At 38.1% G+C, this 20292-nt stretch overlaps 1 protein-coding gene across 6 annotated transcripts in view; it reads right to left on the minus strand.

Annotated features, from left to right (window-relative positions):
* GRM1 (glutamate metabotropic receptor 1) overlaps window positions 1–20292 on the minus strand; it is a 423752-nt gene that overhangs the window by 66961 nt on the left and 336499 nt on the right. For all 6 annotated transcript variants that reach the window (XM_076002883.1, XM_020287254.2, XM_076002885.1 and 3 more), the window contains exon 7: window positions 4447–4693. In XM_076002883.1, the coding sequence (XP_075858998.1) occupies window positions 4447–4693 (247 nt within the window). The remainder of the gene's footprint in view (window positions 1–4446; window positions 4694–20292) is intronic.

Here is a 20292-nt window from a genome sequence, read left to right on the forward strand (position 1 = left end):
ACTATATATGTACATTAATAGTATACCAAAATCATGTTGCACACCATATATATACACACATAACACATATACATATATATATATATATATATATATATATATATATATAAAGTACATATATATTATGGGATTAGAACCCTTATAAAAGCACCCCAAGAAAGCTCTCTTGTGCCTTTCACTGGGTGAGAACACGACTAAAAGGCACATCCATGGACTAGAAAGCAGATCCTCAGCAGACACCAAAGGTGCTGGTGTCTTGGTCTTGGACTTCCCGGCCTCTAGGACTGTGAGCAATAAATTTCTGATGGTTCTAAACCACACAGTTTATGATATTTTGTTATAGCAACCCAAATGAACTAAGACAATATGTAAGGCAACATGATATCATTCATATTTATATTACTATTAATGCCCTAAAATACTCTGATTATTTTTATAGCTATAAGAAAACTGGAGAATATCTTTGTGTTGGCATAGCCATTTATCTTTCAGTTAGAAACTTTTTGGTATTCTTATATCTTCTTTCCATGTTGCTATTTACTCCAAGTAAATTATAACTAATTGAAAGTTTCCCAAAATCTTATGTCTGACTGCCCCTTATAGGCTCTGTAAAGTGAGATTCTTTTGTGCAGTACCTATGCATAGTGCTCACCCTCCTGGGCTAGAATATGAGTCATGGCCTCTTGCTCTTTGTGCTTGACCCAAGGACATAGATGGCCATGAACTAACACACATTCTATTCCTCAGCTCTCTTCCTTCTCCTCCCCTCCCCCATGCCATTGCCCAATCCATCCTGGAATTCTAGCTTTCAAAATCTGACTCACACTCACAATCCTTCTCAGCCCACAATTCCAGAAAGCTACTTGTAATCAATCTAAGTTGGTGTCTGGAACCTACTGGCCACATCTGGCCTAGTTCTTTAACTACACAGTGAATATCAGTTTATTCAGTTTATTGGCTTTTCTGCCTGTTCTTAAGGTGCGAATGCATCCTGTCACTTACAGTGTAGCTAGTGGCTTCTCCACATCTAGATTTTGGCAATTTCTACAAATAGCTGTCTCCTAGAGGGAAAGGGGACTCTGAGAAGAGCACAGGAAATTCTCCTCTGCCAGATGAACAAAAGTCACCTACAGAGAGAAGAGAAAATGGTGCACCTGGGGCACATTATTTATCTCTTTGCTGTTCTGACTTTTATCTAATAGAGAGTTATTATCCCCCTTGTTGCTGAGCTATACCAGAATGTTCTTCAGAGCAACTCTGAGTGATATCCACGTGGGTATTGACTGTGGGTGGATGGCTCACACTCATCTTGGTGATCAATGACACTAATCTACACCTCCAATATGTTTCCATTTAAATTCATTATAGCTATAGAACCTGTTGTGAATGTTTGGTGTGAATAAATTTCCTTTTTCATTCCCAGCAATTTTTGTGTTTTACTCCATATTACATTATTACAGCTCCTTTAGCACTTTCAATGAAGGCTTTGCTGCAATGCTTGCTTTAGAATATCTTTTTTCCTTTAAAACCATTTCCTAAGGCTTTTATTTCAGCTTCATTGTTTGCTCTTTCATAAGGGAAATCAGTTCACACTGTATTAGCATTTAGAAACAGAACAAAAAATCACAATATTTTGCTTTGAAAACATAAGTTTTTGAAAAAGTCCCAAAGGCTGGAGGCAAAAAAAAAAAAAACTGAAGGACGCCAAGGGAAAAATACTGACTTACTAAAAGGAGGCCTTCCCTGTACCATGTGTGCTCCTGAACACAGCTCTTTTCTCTTGACCTCAGGGTCCCTCCCAGGCATGTCACCCCTTATTTGGCATATCTTCATGCTATAAATTACATCTTTATGGAATCCTTTCAATGCAGTCAGTTTATGTTGTATGATGAGTAACTGAAATAATTACAAGAGGGACCAAATGCATGACTGATGGTGTGAGAGGAGGTGGAAGCAGAGAGAGAGATGGTTAAAACTGGGATTGAACACAGATTAAATCAACCAGTTTCAAGCAGGAGGAAATGATCCCTGAGATAAGAAATAGAGGAAAGCCCATGATTTGAATATTTAATTAAAAATAGAGAAGAAACAAGCTAAAATTATGCATCTATATTTTGGACAACTTACAAAGAGAGAGAAGAGGAAAAAAATTTAATTTATAGAGTGTCAAAAGTGCATGTGGCCCTGTGCTAGGCGCATTGTATATGCTATCTTTGGAAGCTTGTAAGAAGGTTTATATTCCAAATCTGGCCCTCCTCTGAGCCTAGTTTCTAGTAGGAGTCCAACAGTGGGTTTAGAGGAGCAGATGTTCTGAATCTTAGACCCACTTGCTGCTCCTGGTACCATTTTCTAGAAGGCTTCCACATGCCGTGCCCAGGTCTGGGATACTTTCAGCCATCCTGCTCATGTTCCAATCAAAATCTGCTCCCATCTAACTGGTAGCTTAGAAAGAATTGGATAAATTCATAATTTTAATTGTTGACAATGACATATCGCTTATCTTTTCTAGAGCTGTTTGATTTTAACAGGGAGAATCCATTTAGCCCTCCCAAGTGGCTAAATGGAGAACTTTAAGTTTACATAAAAAGAAGAGATACATGAAGAATTACTGATGGTCAAACAGTCCCTTATAGTACTTCCAAAATGACGTTAAGAAAGTTGCCAGCCATTTTGCATAATTTCAGGATTAGCTAAAAGGAAGTGGGATGTGGCAGAGGACAAGTCTCTGAGTCAGACCACGCTGTCTTTACTGCTTGCTATCTATGTGACATTAGGTAAGTTTCTTAGTTTCTCTGACACTCAGTTTGTTATCTGTTTAAGAAAGATAATAACATAGCTATAGCAGTGAGGATTAAATGGTTTGATGTTCCATTTTAACACAGCATATGCTTTCCTAAGGGTTCTAACTCTGAAAAACCATAGACTGAGATATAACAGAGCCTGTGAGATTGTGGGTAGACTGTGTACCAGCCAAATGGAGGGCCTTTTTCCTTCCTGCTGCAGATTTTCATTCCTCTCCTGCTATTCTGATTATCCTTTTCCAAGGAAAATGTATATGCATGAACACAGCTACTCTGGATTCTGACATCATTCTCCATGTGCCAATTCCATATGAGCTAACTGGAAGCACCAAAACAAGCTTTGCAGAGCACACTATATGTAAAATGACTTGGGGAGGATTTTAAATATATATATACACACACACACTCAGGTTTAATTTTCCGTTTCTTCTTGTTTGGTTAATTCTTTGAAAGCCACAGGGACTCACTTCAAAAAAGCAAGTCCTTCCCTTTCTTTCTTTCTTTCTTTCTTTCTTTCTTTCTTTCTTTCTTTCTTTCTTTCTTTCTTTCTTTCTTTCTTTCTTTCTTTCTTTCTTTCTTTCTTTCTTTCTCTCTCTCTTTCTCTCTTTCTTTCTTTCTTTTTTTTGAGACAGAGTCTCACTTTGTTGCCCAGGCTAGAGTGAGTGCTGTGGCATCAGCCTAGTTCACAGCAACCTCAAACTCCTGGGCTCAAGCAATCCTTCTGCCTCAGCCTCCCAAGTAGCTGGGACTACAGGCATGCGCCACCATGCCCGGCTAATTTATATATATATATATATATATATATATATATACATACATACATACATATATACATATATATATATAAATTAGCCGGGCATGGTGGCGCATGCCTGTAGTCCCAGCTACTTGGGAGGCTGAGGCAGAAGGATTGCTGTATGTATGTATGTATGTATATATATGCCAATTAATTCCTTTCTATTTATAGTAGAGACGGGGTCTTGCTCTTGCTCAGGCTGGTTTTGAACTCCTGACCTCGAGCAATCCGCCCACCTCAGCCTCCCAGAGTGCTAGGATTACAGGCGTGAGCTAACGCGCCTGGCCGCCTTTCTTGTTCTAAGAGACAGGGTAGCAAAAATATCAGTTAGCCTAAGAAAAAGGGGCACATGTGCAGACTTATTTCCCTTCACATATTAAACTCTTTAAGCAAGTGTAATATTTTTAAATATTTCCCAACCAGAATAGCATTGTGGCCAATGATCAGAAAGATGCTGGCCTGCTGCTGGCCATGCCTGGGAGGTTCCTGCTGGCCAGGTGGGATCTTGTTAGTTTCTTGGGCTTGCAGGGAGGTCCCAGGCATTCTGAGGGAAGAGCCAAGTGACTGCTGCATAGGGGTTGGCCCTGGCAGGACGTAGGGTTCTGGAGGTTTAACAAGAGGCATCTACCCAAAGGGATAAAAGACATTCAATAGAATCTTAATGTTTTTTAAAAAGTGGTCTGGTCTTTGGTAATTTCCATTTGATATTATCTGTTTTTAGCTATATGGTTGTATCTGTCCTCATGACACCTAGATGCCATGGAACCAAATGAAGCCACAGTTGTCATCTCCCTGGCTCAGGAAGGCTTGCAAGGTTATTCAAATTCTATACCAGAAAGACTGCTTTACCTTCCAGGAGCATCCCCTTTCTCGTCAAACCACACCTCCTCTCCAGATACGCCAATGAACGAGGACTTGATGAGGAAGTCCAGCAGCTTGCTGCCATCAATGGGCTTCATGGCATCACAGAGGCCCACGTGGCCAGGGCAGAGGGCATGGTGCATGTTCTGCAGCCCATGTGCCATGGCATAGATGGCGTTGATGACGAACCCCATTTTGCTGTCCTGGACATAGTTTTCTTCTAAGCTTTCATTGCCTGTAACGATAAAAACAGATCACTACCAAGGTCACGATAATAAGGACCAGGCCTACATGTTGAATTCTCAAATGCTTTTCAGGGCTCTCAGAGGAAGAGAAAGCAATGACATTGGCAAAAGCCAAGCCCACATGTGCAAGCTTTGTATGTGTGGCTAGCTCTAGTGGATTCTATCTGCAAATTGTTTATTTGATTTCATTTTCTCTATTCAATAATGGTTTTATGAGGTATAAGACAAACTCCATGGAGGTGAAAATAAAGAATTTTCAAATATTGTAACAAAATCCTTAAGGAGCAGTGGAAATAACTTATTCCCTCTTGGTTCACAGGAACTTATATTAAAAGTCTTTTTATATCACAGGACTGGAAAAGCATTTTTTTTGTATCTTATGACAATCCACAGTTCATAGTAACTCAGCTTGTGCATTATCTAACCCAGGATGTTTTCTTTTGCTGAATCTGCTATATGTATCATCTCCAGGGCCGCAAAAACCCAGGGGTTAAAAGAAGAACTGGGCAATATAATTCTCTTCTTATATATGGTTAGCAGGGAAGAAATATTTAAATAGGATTTGCTAATTATTAGAAACACAGGAAAGATGTTTCTTGATGGAGGAATCATACTACACGTTAATTTTAGCCTTTGGCTATTAATTTCAAAAACTCTGTGATCATTTCTACCTATGTTATAGATGATCAAAAATTCCCCAACTGCCAAAGAGTTTCATAAGAACAGTTTTGTATTAGATGTTAGCTCCATATTAGAAGTCTAAACTTTAGGACTTCCATATTGATGAGAAATTTGGCGACCAATTGGGTTCGCTAAAATCAAGGTAACATGTTTGGAAAACAAAATATATTTGGACCACATCACTGGCACAATTCAAAGACTTTGTATTTTAGTTTCAGAAATTTGCTTCTCTCTGCAGTGGACTTTTCCTCCCTCCCTCAACTGCCAGTGAGGGTCTATGTGATTAAAGTACTAGAAATTGGGAACATTGGCAAGCTCAGCTGCTTATGGGGTTGAAAACAACATGAGGCTTGTCACACTCCCTGCCAGCTGCCCTCTTCATTCCAGACTAAATAGGTCACTGGACACTATGGTTCCTGGACTAAAGACTAGCAGAGAGTATTCAGGAAGTTAGAGAGTTTGAGTCTTTAGAAGAAATGGTAAAGAGTTTTGACTTTGATATTGAACTTGGGATGAAAAAGGACATTTTTTAAAGAGTTCTATTTAAAGGCTGATCTATTTAGATGTAGCTGAAAATGTGAAAAAGATGCATGTGTATCTACCCTAAGAGTGAGATATAAAATACCCTAGCCAGGTTGGAGGGGGAAAAGATTAGATTTTGAGCCATTTTCCAGCTTTGTTTGATAGAACATTGTTAAAAGTGTAATTTGCTAAAGTAATATTTTCCCAATTGAAAGGAAATTTTCCTAGAGGAAATGAGGAATAAGAGAAGCAAGAAGGGCATTTTAAATTCAAACCACACAGAATAAGCATAGAAAATTACATAAGACAGAAAGCAAAGATCCTCCTTCCAAAAATTACAAAGTCATTGAAATAGGATAATTTATGTCTGTCACCCAGAACCCCTGGCCTTTAATGTTAGTTTTTTTTTTTTCACCCCTTCTCCAAACTATGTAGGATAATAAAAGAGGTAAATTTGTGCCATCCATCTGATAAGTTTAGACAAGCCCTTTTAGGCTTGCCCAAGTCCCCAAATGCTGAAGCTAAATATTAAAAGCTACTAGAATCACAGCAATTGCCATAAGTGAACAAAAAGAAAAAAAATAAAGAAATTGAGTGGCAAAATAACCTTCCATGCAGCAGCCACTTAAAGAGTCCTAGTCAATATTATTATAAAAACCATCCCCCTGAAGTCAAAGCTATTACAGTCAACACCAAGACCAAACTGTAGGAAAATATCAAACTTTGTGTTCTTTACCAAATGGAAAATCCTTTGCTGGGGACAAGCCTTATGGCCGCTGAGTCTGTAGTTCTTGTTTTGATAATTACTATTTAAGATGTATTTTATATAGATAAAACATTATGTTGGCATCCCCAGTACACATTTTTTAAGCCAATGATTATTTCTCAGATTTCTGTGAGATCAGTGTTTTCCTTCTGATCCTTATTTAGGGTGATCATATTACTTACCATCTGAACTGGGTCACATTTTAGTGTGAAAGTGAGGGCCAGTCATAATTATTCCAAGAGTACAAGTGTAAACAAGGCAAACCAGGCAAAATGTGACACGTCTCTTGAGTCACAGGTCCTCTAGCTGTATCTGTCTCTTGATGTTTTTATGGGTAAGATTAACATATAAATATGTGTATAGACACATGCAAATATTTGTACACACATACCTATACACACGTATATATAAACTATCAGAATGGTCTTATTAATTTTTAATTTTACATTTTTCGAATTTTAACAAGACGTATCTACAATATAATGATACTACTACCTCTTTTGCAGTGTATGTTATATACAATACTCAATAAATGAGCTCTAGCACTTATCATAATCCTGCCAAACAGACATTAATCTCACCATTTTACACATTTTACAGGTGAGGAAAGAGTATGGTATAACTTGAATCCAAATGTGTCCTTGGTCCTTGTTCTTTTTATTACACTCAGTGGCAACATGGGGTCAGACATAGGAATCTACAGAGGAGGCACTTTTCTGGTGACAGAAGATAAGGCATCCTGCTGTGCACTAGCATCACTGTCAAGTCAGGCTTGGGGCTTCTCCCTGGGATTCTTGCAGGTGTGCACAGCTGTCTCTCTGGCTGGAAGTACTGGCACCCAATCTGTCAACAGCAAACTAGGAAAAAAGCAGCCCATTCTGTCAGTAGGTGTCACATACAGAGCCAGGAGGCTAGGTACATGTTTCAGCTCACACCCCTTTCCAAAATAAAAACAAACAGCCTGTGTGTTTGTGTCAGTCTGAGCGAGCACATGTACTCTGATACCCTGTGAGCACATGGGCTCTGCACACGAAGGGGTTTCCCATCACCAGGAACAACTCTCTCTTCAGCCACTACCCTGGTCTCAGCCCTGCTGGCTCCAGTCTAATGGACTAACATTTGGGGACATGTGACATAAGGTTAGAAAATCATGTGGCCTTTACAGGACCATTTTCTTTGCCATAGTAACTGTCCCAGATAATGTTGCAAGGACTTATCATCTAACAATGAAACATAGTACAGGCTTCCTTGTCCTCCAATGATCCTGTATTTCCACAACCCGTATATAGAGAATTGTAAACTAATAACACTGTCACTTGGTGGGAAGGTGAAAACACTTTGGTTACATGGGGTTTAGTGCCTTTTCATACCACCAATGTCAGAGTTATTACTCAGAAGGGCATTTTATGAATCATTTCTGTGGTGTATTAACTATTTGAGACCACTGGGATGTCATTAAACCATTACCTTTTCCAATATGCTAAATGGAACCAAAATAATTTCAGTTGACTGTGTTTATTTGCATTCAAAAGAATACTTGCCTAACTACTTTACAGTGGATTGTGAAAATAGCTACCTTGGCTCTATATAGTAATCTTGCTCTTATTGCAAAAGCACAACAAGGGCTACTAATTGCTATGTTAGTACAGCAGCACACCGGGACTACCGGGAAATTCATAGTGGCTGGGAAAAAGACCAGCAATTCCATCTGTTGCCATTTAGGATGTTTATTCGGCAAAGTGTAGCAGAAAGAACTCTGTATGAGGCCCATGAACAGCTGGGATCTAGATACAGTTGTGCTATAATACAGCAATAATATATTTCCAACAAGCCAGGGAACTTGGACGAGGATCTTGACCTCCCTGCATCTCAGTTTCCTAATCTATAAAATAACACAAATAGATCAGATTATCTTCCTAAAAATCTCTTTCCCCTCTAAAGTCCTCCAACTGTGTATTTATTGGTACTTGGCAAAGCCATTCACGTGGATTGTCTTTTTAAATCCTCACACAGCCATAGGAGATAGGTTATATTATTGCCACTCTGCAAAAGAGAAGACTAGAGTGCAAAGAAGTTGAGTCATGGGTGGGGAGGGACACCCTCTTTTCCTTGCATTTCATCCCTCTTTGTAAAGAGACTCCCAGAGAGTAACACCTCGGGTGGGCCTGTCTTCTTACCTATTGGGAAAAGGAGTGGTTCACCTCATTGGTGGACTGAGAAAAAGAAATTGGGCTTACTTAGCTTGGTCTTTTCCCTTGTTTGGAGCCAGGCACATGGCTCAAAGACTCTGGTTAGCTTTGTGTAAGCTATGGTAAATGTGGGCTACAGTTGTCCAGCTATTTATTTTTGTTAATAAATTTCCTGTTGTCTCCAACAGGATGACTCCACCAATTGGGCAGGCCTGCCATGTGCATGCCAGTGCTGGTTGGCAGGGAGCACCTGTATGTGACTCCTGCTACTGTCCTTGCTTGCTACGTGACCTTGAGCACAGAACTGTCAGGATTTTAGTAGGTCGGTCAATGTATTTCCTTCCTAAATTTGGATTTAGTCAGTTCCCAGTGACTAGACAGGTTTATCTGTCTAGTTCTGGGGTCAAGTATTCAAAAGTCTATCGTGGGCACATATCGAATCCATGTCTCCAATCCAATTTGGTTTTCTGTTTGTCAGTTTTTCTAAACTTTTTCATTGAGGTATAACTCATGTACAGTAAATCCTTATTGTACAGCTGATACATTTTTACATATGTACACAACCATGTAACTGCTGCCAAGGTCATGGTATAGAGGATTTCCGGAAGACGGTGTTCATTTATTTAGGGTTTTCTTACTTTATCCCAGCAATATTCTATAGCCTCAATATTCTATAGACCCTATGTATTTGACTGTTATGGTACTATTACAATTGGCATACTTTTATTACTTTTAAAATTTTTGATGCTAGTACATAGAAATATTATTGATATTTGTGCACTAGTTTTGTATCCTACAAACTTGCTAAATTTACTCATTAATTCTAGGTTTATAATAAATTATTTTGAATGTTCTATGTAAACTCACATGTGTGCTCCTGGGTCTATTTGGATCCAAATTTACGAAGGAAGTACATTGACCGGCCTACTTTTGAATACTTGACCCTAGAACTAGACAGGTAAACCTGTCTAGTTACTGGGAACTGACTAGATCCAAATTTAGGAAGGAAGTACATTGACTAGCCTACTAAAATCCTGGCAGTTCTATGCTCAAGGTCACATAGCCAGCAAGGACAGTAACAGGAGTCACATGCAGCTGCTCCCTGCTAACCAGCACTGTGTATGCACATGGCAGACCTGCCCAACTGGTGGAGCTGTCCTGTTGCAGACAATGGGACATTTATTAACAAAAATAATTAGCTTGATGTTTATTTGTTTTGAGTTTTTAATAATATTGTGCCAATTTGTATGTCCAGAGTTGAAATATATAGAAAATAGATTGAAAGAATGTTTACTCCAATAAAGTAGCTTTTTTGATGCATGCTCTTTCTATTTTGTTAATGCAACCCCACTGCTATGCATGCAGATCTAGTGCAATTTCTTTTTCAAGTCTAAACCCTTGGCATTATCTTCAAATTAAAAACAACAAACCAGCCTTCTTCTATCCCCTCACAAAATAAGACAGTCTTTTGGGAAACGCTGGTAAACCTGACTCTCCCTGGAGAAAATATTCTTTAGATTTCTTGGCATTTGTAGCTCTCCACTGCTTCTTTTTACCCAAGGGTATTATATTTTCAAAACACAATTTGATACAATCTCAATTCAGGTCAAAATAGAAAGGGCTATAATTATTTGATATTGTTAACATATCAAGCAAAGAAAATGAAATTCATATTCCTTTAAATTGCCTGAGTATGAGATTTATTGAAGGAAGATTAAGCAGGTCTTATTTTTTTTCTTTTATCGCGACCTTGAAGGGCTAAAGTGCCCTCAGTTTCACTTGGAGATCTGGGCTGCTAAATTCTCTTGATGCTCTCCCAGGGAGAATTTGTGTAAGATTCAGAGCATCTGAGACTTGCTCATGCTCAAGTCTAAGACCTGTGAATTTTTTGTTTCCTCTGACACTATATTTTGCTCTTTCCCTAAAGGATTCATTTTGTTCACATCACAGACAAATATGACCCCTCCACTATTCTCTATTTAGTTTACAAAAATGTAACACCTCGTAAATGTAAAATGTAATTTAAGTAGATAAAATGTAAATTAACTACTATGTAGGGCAGAAGAAATGAAAGATTATTTAATCAAACACAAGTTATTATCACTGTTATTATTAGTTGAATTTCTATTGCTTACTCCACCTGGTCTTAGCATATGTGAACAACACAGACATTTTTCTCAATACATCATTACAATCTATTGCCAAGAGGGAAATCTCCCAGTTATATGACACCTAAACAGCAGATTCCCTGCAAATTGATGATAATGTATGATAAACCTTCAATTCCCTATAAATGCAATTACTTTTAGCTAATTCATATTTCAAAACATTATGGTGTATGCAGAAAACAAATAAGGACAATCACTGGTATGTTTAAGTGGTGCTGCAGATCAGTAACATTCAGTTGAACTGTGGGGCTCTTGGTTTCTCTAAGGAGAGAAAACACAAGCAGCTTGCTGTGTGCCTTTGCTTTTATTATTGATCTGGCACAAAGCAGTATCATGGATTATAAACCATTCCCCCTGGAGTAACTAATCTTTGTAGGTATGGAGTAAGCATCTGGTACATAATCACAAAGATAGAGTATTCTACAGAGAGCTAACTGTGTTAGCCGGTGTGGGAAGTTAGACTGTTGTTAAAATTTATCCGGAATCAACTCCCTCCTCAACAACCTACTGGGTCAGCATCTGGCCAAGCCTATTTGTCTTGGCCTCTTCTAACACTCTAAGGAAGTAAGTCTATGCTCATAGCACCACCTCTACTTACTAATGGGTGACAGGAATATACTTTCTTTTAGTTAACATAAGACAGTTTCATGGTTTAATGCTATTATGGTCCTCCTTGAATTCCCACCAATAGTTTGTTCTCTTTGAGTATCTCTATTTTCAGTCTGTAGTGATTTAGGCTGAGCTAATAATACAGAGAGGACTTTGCAGAAATATAAGAGCTATTTCTGAAATCTCTACTTATCTCTGATCTATTTTATTTGGGCATAACATAACATCTTCTGGTAACCAATATAGAGTTTTGCTTATTACAAAAACATACCTATAAATGTTATATGGCATTAGCATTTCAAATCCACATTTATGACTGACTTCTGATCAATACAATATGGTATCTAAACTTGACAAAATACTGTACTTAAAAAGTCTACTTTAGGACATATTAAATAGTTTCACACCCTTCAGCCTTTTTGGGAGCATGAAACAAAAGTTTGCCATATTCTGGACAGACTTCAGGATTTGAATATAAGCCATAAGGTTTATTACCATGCCTGCATCACTTGGGAATAAGATATACTGTGGATGTCTGTTAAAGTTCATTTCCCTAGGGCACTATTAGTTGATATTTTATGTAGATTTATTAGTCCAGGTAGATCACAAAACCATCTGTCCCTATGCTGCAATTGTGGAGATTTCTTGAATGTTTCCTTTTACATGGTCGCCCAACAGCATCACTTAGAAGAGTCAAATTTAGAATTCCCAAGGGCCTAATAAAAATTTATGGGTAGCAAAACTTTAGTCAATATCTATCACATAATTTACAAGAACAGCTTCTAAAATTATTTTTGTCAAGAGTATATAGTCAAGGATCTCCTAGCAGAATCTGTTGGTAAAACAAATTTAGGGTCCAGACTTCATGAAAGTCTGTCTGGATATGTCAACCACACTGCTCATGTCATGAAGGGCACATTTACAGAAACAAGAATGACAAATATGGATTCTACAACTAGGAGGATCCCCTGGACAGGTCATAAGGCTGATCCAAATCTATTAAAATTATAGAAATGGAATATAAGCACTGTATAATAGTTGGTAAAGTCATTTCTCATGCGGTATGCATTAATAATTTTGAAATAGCTACATATATGTATACCAATATTTAACAAATAAAAAAATGAGTGGGAAATAATATAAGCCAAGTTTCTCACTGTTGGAATGGGAGGTTTCAGACAAGCAAAAGGGGAAAGCTAGAACAAACCATGTGACACTGGAATAAGGTTAGAAAACATCAGTATGAATTTAGTTCAGTTTATAAACTGATAAGTTTACATAGAAATGATTACAGATACATGTTTACATGTGCATTGGTGTACATATGTTTCCTAGTTCTTTCCACTGAAGCAAAAATACTCCAATAGCAACAGGCACACCCAAATGCCCAGATCTTAGTTTCTAATACCATTCTTCATTGAAAAGGATCAGGACTCTTTTAGAGAAATAACCAATTGTAGGGCAAGGGCAGAAAATATGCAAGATGAAGCTAGAGTGCCTTATCATATTAGAAAACGAAGAAATGCTCAGAAAACAAAGCAATGGAGCTATGTCAAAGAGACATTAGAGCCAACTGCAAGACTTCCAATGGCCAAAGCTAGAACAACTTGAGCATCCAAATAAATAAATAAGGCAATGTAGAATTATAATCCAATGTATAAAATAAATTCCCATGTTTACATAAATAAAGGATTAAGTTAAAAAATAAACAAGAGAGAAGAGACAAATTTCCTGTACAAAAACATTCCACATAATTTATGTAGGTATTCTGCCCTCAGTAAGGTGGAACATAGCTCCCCATCCCTTAAGTATGGGATACACTGAGTAACTTGCTTTCCAAGAGTAAAACATAAAAAAGTGTACAAAATGTAAGTTTACAGTAGATGTGGTAGATACTACCTTAGCCAAGTGATCAATATTAACATCATCGGTAGTAAATTGATTGTGTGTATTTGAGAGTGTCACTTCACCTTTGTGTCTTTCCTCCCCATAATCCCAGATGAACTATCAGAAATACATTAATTAAATTCAAATTTAGGGACATTCTTCAAAATACCTGACCAGTACACATAAAACTGAAGTTTATAAGAAACGAGGAAAGTTGGAGGACTTTCACAGCCCAGAGGAGCCTCAGGTGACATAAAAAAAAATGTTATGTGATATCCTTTATAGAATCCTGGAGTAAAAAAAAAAAAAAAAAAAAAAAAAAAAAAAAAAAAAGATGTAATCTGAAAAAAAATGGCATTTAGTTAATAATAATGTATTGGTTGTTGATTCATTAATTGTGGCACACATTCTATAGCTATACAAGATACTAACAATAGGAAAAACTGGTTAAATGACAGCTTTCTGTGCTATCTCTGCAACTTTTCTTTAGAAGTATTATAAAATGCAAACTTTAGTTTTTAAAAATATCCAGGTATATTAGCATCACATATGGCCCAGCATCAGGTGATAAGAACATGAGGGAATGCTTGCTATGTGACAGGAACTAAATTAGGTGCTTTACATGTGTTGTCTTATCCACCTCACAAGGACTTATGAAATGGGTGATGTTACTATCCCGGGCTTCCCGATGAAAATTTAAGACTAGTGGGTCAAATAACTTGTCCAAGATCACACAGCTGGATAGGAGTGGTTGCTGGACTCACATTCTGACTCCAGAACTCCTCTGTCCCTTGCTTAGTTACTGCCCAGGAGTAACATTACACTCAGCAGGCTCCTGGAAAGATGTGATATCTGTCACCATATTAACAAAAGGTTGTGTGTGCAAAATGAAATTTGCCCCTGACTGTAGACCACCTATAATCTAAAAAGAGACCTTCTACAACATGTTACCACATGGTAGTATTGCCATGATTTATTTCACATGAATGATGTTGATATAGAGGCAGAATGTTTTTTCATAGTTCTTTCATATAGGTGCCCTGTTGATTACTGCATAGAGAAGGTTAAAATTAACAGACAAAAATCATTTGGAAAGAAACTTACCACTGGATATCAGTATTATAGATTCCATAAACCCCAGACCAGTCTAGCCACAATAAATTAACAGTTTCCCTAAGGATTTATCTGAGTTCCCAGACTGCTCCATGGCTATTCCTTCCAAACACAATTGTTGCCCATGCACTTAAGAAGCTTCAAGTGTACCTCCTGTTCTAGGGGTTAATACTCACAGAAGGTTAACTTAAGAATGTAATTAAACAAGTGGGCCTTGGGGCAGACATACAGTCTAGGTTGTTAATATTAGTTTGAAGGCCAAATGATAAGAACAAACTTTAAAGAAGTTCAACGGCACCATGTAAACATTCTAAGGAGTGTTCATGCTCAATGCCTGTAGTTAAGGCAGACTGCATTGTTGGGATAGGGTCTTTGTAAACTGACCTTGCTCGAGCTTATCAAAACACACTCATCAAAAGTGCTTTAGTAACATATGGAATTTAGACCTCTGAGCCAATATCTCTGTTGACTGTGGGACATTTTTTGTGCTTCATGGGAACTTTGCTTTCTAGAATGCTATGTGTTGTACCCTTTGGGGATTATGTCTGTGTCATGGGATCAGTCCTATTGAAATACTAATTGGGCAGCCTGTCAAGATTTTCACTGATGGTCTGTAGTTATTCTGAAACGAGAATATGTAAGATAAACACAAATATGGTCAAGGTGCTTCTTTGTCTACAGTTATTGCTTGTTTGTTTTTGTGCCCAAAGTGGACTTTTTCTAATATTACAAGAAAAACATCTTCAACTAGGGCTTGCAATTTTGATGAAATAGGAGTGCTCTCTCCTCTGCCAATGTATCTATTTAATTCTAAAAATGACATAAAGAAAAATCCAATTCTAGAGAGAAAGATGAGAGCAGAGATTTTGACACACTGCTAACCACTAAGGTCCAAAACCAAGAAAGGGAAAATGATGTACCAAAGTTAGTCATAACCAAGGATAGATTGAAGGAATGAACAATGGATACCTGTAACTCATCATAAGGGAAGAAGAAGTTGAGCTGATATATTAGATTTATACCAAAGCCTATGTTATTGGAGGACAATCCTGGTTCCGGGTACGAAATTCAGTGATAATACAGTAGAACTTCCTTACTCCTGTGTGTGTGTGTGTGTGTGTGTGTGTGTGTGTGTGTGTGTACATGCACACATGCTGGTATATGTCTTGTGTTAAATATCTGTAAGTGTACATTCAAAGAACCATACTATTTTGGAGCTTGCTGTTTTGTATCATCCTCCTGCTGAATTTAGCACAGAAAGAGGAAACCTTCTCATTAACACAGGGCTGTCACAGTCCTGTGAGTGATGTTAGATGGATGGCTTTGCTCCATTTGTACTGATTTCTTACACAGCTGGGAACAAAAAGGCAGTGGCAGCAATTAATCCCCCACCTGAACTAGGGATAAGAAACCCATTACAGAGATTAGTTTGCAGAGAAAAGAGCACTGGCACCAAGGCATGTGTACTGACTCCGTACATGCTCAGAAATATTTAAGACAGTAAAACCAGGGAAAGATTGATCAGCATGACACTGCTATACTGATCAAATATGACAGCCTCATGTAGTGGCAATGTCAATAGGAAAACCATTAATAGCACCTTCTGTAAGAACACACCTGGCATTGATTTTTCATTACTGCCCCCTGAAAGCTCATAGAACTATGAAGTGAAGACAGAAATCATTTCCCTTTCCCTTGACAACTGCTGGATCATAATCACCAGGTATGTGTGCAGCTGCTAATGTAAACTAGAACAGCACTCAAATTCCTTGATGATTTTTTTTCAAGTTATATTAGTCAAGGAGGAAAAGCCTGTTTTGTGTGCTAAGGGTTACTATGCTTCAGTGGGAAGTTTCTATTGTCCCTGGCTTCTTGCAGTGGAATGGTATGGTGATATGAGTTATCAAAGCCCAGAGTGGCTTGTGATGTAAAGAGAACAGATAGTTGAGGACTACTCTGTTGCCAGAAATTTGCTACACACTTCCCCTATTCCTACTGCCAATTGCAAAACCTTCATTATATTGTCAGAGAAGATTCCACCTGCAAAGTAAGCACATCTTGCTTGTTTTCATGCAGTAATAAGAGTTATTTTGACAATTGTCTTCAACATTATCTCAATTGTTCTCGTACCAAATGATTGACAACTCAGCAATAGGATGATGATCTAGCTGTAGGCATGATTATTATTGATGGTGACTATAATACAGTTAAGAACATTCAAAAGAAAACCTGATATGATGACTATAGGCTATTACTTTGGAATATTGAATAAAAACTATAATATAAAATGATGTGTCTGTTTAGTATATTAGTGAAATCAGGAGCTCTTAATGCATGTAGAAATAAACTGTATAAATAGAAGAATGAAAGGGAGAAGTTCAAGTGACTATTACAGCCTGAAATACTAAGTGAGAATGTTCTTCAAATCCCTTAAAAGGAGAGCCAAAATATGTTCCATTTTAAGGTTGTGAACTGAATTTGGTTGGAAGGGAATGTTCAAGGCTCATGTCCGTTTAGTTCTTTGATGGGATAAAGATGTCAGCACCTGGAACAATAGGAATTTTTAACAGTCTTAGAATAAAATTAAAATGAGAATGCCTGCTCATTCATTGAAGTTATTCAACAGAATAAGAATTTAATACTGCAGTGATTACATTCTGATTTTGAAAATCACTCACCCAACTGTGCATGGAGCATGTTCCATATGTCTAAGTCTGTGCTATTTATATATAATAGAGTCAAATTTTGAGAGTTCAACTATGAGGACAAGGATTAAAGAAAGGCACCAGTCACTGTGGAATCCCAGGGAAGCTTTGTAGAAGTGGTTGGATATAAGACTGCTATTAAGCAGGAGTAAGACACAGAGTAAAGAAAGGAGAATAGGCGGAAGAGGCCCCTAAGTAGCAGTAATATTGATAGAGGTGTTAAATAGAGAGGAAATACTGAGTGTGGAGAGGATAGGGAGGATTCAAGCCTTTAATAACTTAGTCAGTAAATAACTTAGTTAATAAAGATAACAATAATAATAGCTATGATTTATTGAACATTAAATAGCCAGTCAGAAGGCCTTAGACTTAAAGCAATAAGTCAAAGGAAGCCCCTATAGTCTTTCAACATAGAAAGCTTGCTGGCATTATCACTTCTTTGGAGGCCGTATCTCCTAGATGGTGTCCAGTCCACAGTGACTATTCTAAACATGTGTATATGCACAAGTCTTACTCTAATCCTTAGATACCCTTGAGATCCTAAAAAGGATTGTGAAATGAAGAGTCAATGAAAGCAAAATTAACATTCTCCTACTAGTTGAGGCTGGGGCCTCCAACCAAATACAGAATTCAAACAGGATGAGATAGGCATATAGAAGCCTTATTAGACTCGAGCTTGTTAGACTTAAGTAATTTCAACCCTGCTCCATCTTTTCCATACTCACCTACCCCCAAACTTAGGAACTTTTGAGCTTGAATTATATATAATACCATTGAAAAGGTCAACTCATGGCATGCCTGACATAGCCCATGGTAAAAAATATGCCAGCATTTGTTTAATATTTGCACTGTTGGAGGTTATGATTTGAGGAATTTTTAAATACACAATTGTTTATAGCATTACATACCTAATCATGTCCTTGCTATAAATCCATTGCAATAAAGTTGCTCAGTCAAGATGTTTTGATAGACTCTGGATACATATTGAAAAACTGGCCTCCAGAAAAACTCAGTTACATGTCTGAGTGTCCATGTTACCACATCCTGACCAAAACTAGATACCATCATCTTATAAAATACATGCCAGTTGGACAAGTGGAAAATTATTTCTTTTGTTTGTTTGGTTACTAGGAGGAGTAAATCTTTTTTGTTCTTGGGAATTATGTATTTCTGTTTGCTGCCTCATTATTTTTAAATTAATAATGATGATATTTATTACAGTATTTTAAGTAGTTATAATTTTTTCACTTTTGTGAACTTGTTGTAAATAAGCACAAAATATAAGTCTGGTTCACCAAGCACATCACTGTGCTGTACCTTTAGAACAGGAATTTCCTGGCTGGGAAGAAGCTGACAACAGTGCTTTCTGATATTCTGCCACAGCACACAGACCTCGAGTTCCACGTGAAAGCCAAGTCATGTGCAGGCAACAATCCTAGGGACTAAGCAGCCTAGGAAGTTGGCTTTTTACCTCTGTCCTTTACTCTTCATATTTAGTTTTAGCTCCTTTGTTTACTTTTCCCAATGAACCTCTTAGCAACATCTCTCCCAAGGGAAGTAATTTTATTGAAACATTCAATTTCAGTATTTAGTTGACCAAATGCAGAACATTTGATGACCTTCTATGATTTTACAATTTTTTAAAATTAAAAGAGGAAAAGTACAGAAGAAAACAAGCATAGGGAAATAAAAACACTTCTGACTTCCTATGGGACATCTCTAGACAGAGCCTAGGACATGAGAGAGACTAGGACAGGATATGTCTGGGAGTGGGCTGCTTCAGAAGTCTAGTCCAGAGGCAGAACTTTGTATCCAACAAGCATTCCCTGGGCTGCATGCCTCCAGAGAATGTCATTCGCAGAGAACGTTACAACAGTGGTGCTTCTGGAATTGTGCAACGTAGAAGCCCTTCCTGGAACTTGGAAAATAAGTTCAGCAGGAAAAGGAGAGCCCAGGTTGGGAGCTTGGAAATAGGAAGTAATGGAAGAGTCATGCATACACCTGCAACCTAAGAGTGCCCAGGGTGGACACCCTTTCAGTGGGCAGGTTCCACATCAGGACTTTACTCTTTAGTGAAAGGATTCTTAAGAACAAGTTTGTTTCATCTGACATTTTAATCTAAAAAAAAAAAAAAAAGAACAAGTTTGTAAGTAGTTATGATACCATAGAACCTACCAGGAAAGGGACTCAGGCACAAAACTTACACAGAGTCAGGTATTAGAACTGGGTTCAACCTGCGACTGTGTCTCAGGTTCGAATCACAAGAGATAACAATACTGGGAAAGAGAAAAGCAGGAGGTTGAGGCTAGGAGGAGCAAAGGTGGCTCTTGTTGAGTGAAGAGATGTATCAGATGCTACTGGGTGCCCCACCCAGATCAGCTTACAAGCCAAAACACTCACAACCCAGTTGGCAAAGTGTTGCTGATAGCAACCCACAGCTGCCATCTTCTATGCAGAATTGTTCTCCAGTAAGTTATTATAGAGATGTCTCATCAGGAAGCCTTCATCTCCCCACTCTTTGACCCATGCAGGAACTCAGCCAATGACTAACACTGAAGCTCGAAAGGCTGGACCCCTTGCTAACTCTGGTCAGTCTGTGCTCTAGAGCATCCCCCTGGGATCAGGCTGAAGCCTCTGTCCAGCTTGTACATTATTTATGTTATTCCCCAGCCCTATCCTGCTTCCCTGCCTCTCCTTCTCTTGAAAGCACACCTCAACAAATCATTAGCATAAGAAGCTCTGCCTCTGCCTCTGCTCCTTGGGAACTCGACCTAAAATAGGATGAATAGTCTGGAACCTACTGCACCATAGTTCTTAGGTTGGTCTGGAATCTACTACACCATAGTTCTTAGGCCTGAGATTAAAATACTCTTCTCAACTCTCCCACTCCACATCATAATTGATTGTGAGGCACTGTTTCCAATTACTTATCAGCACTGGACCCTTTTA

This window comes from Microcebus murinus, chromosome 5 (assembly GCF_040939455.1).
Source record: "Microcebus murinus isolate Inina chromosome 5, M.murinus_Inina_mat1.0, whole genome shotgun sequence".
NCBI lineage: Eukaryota > Metazoa > Chordata > Mammalia > Primates > Cheirogaleidae > Microcebus > Microcebus murinus.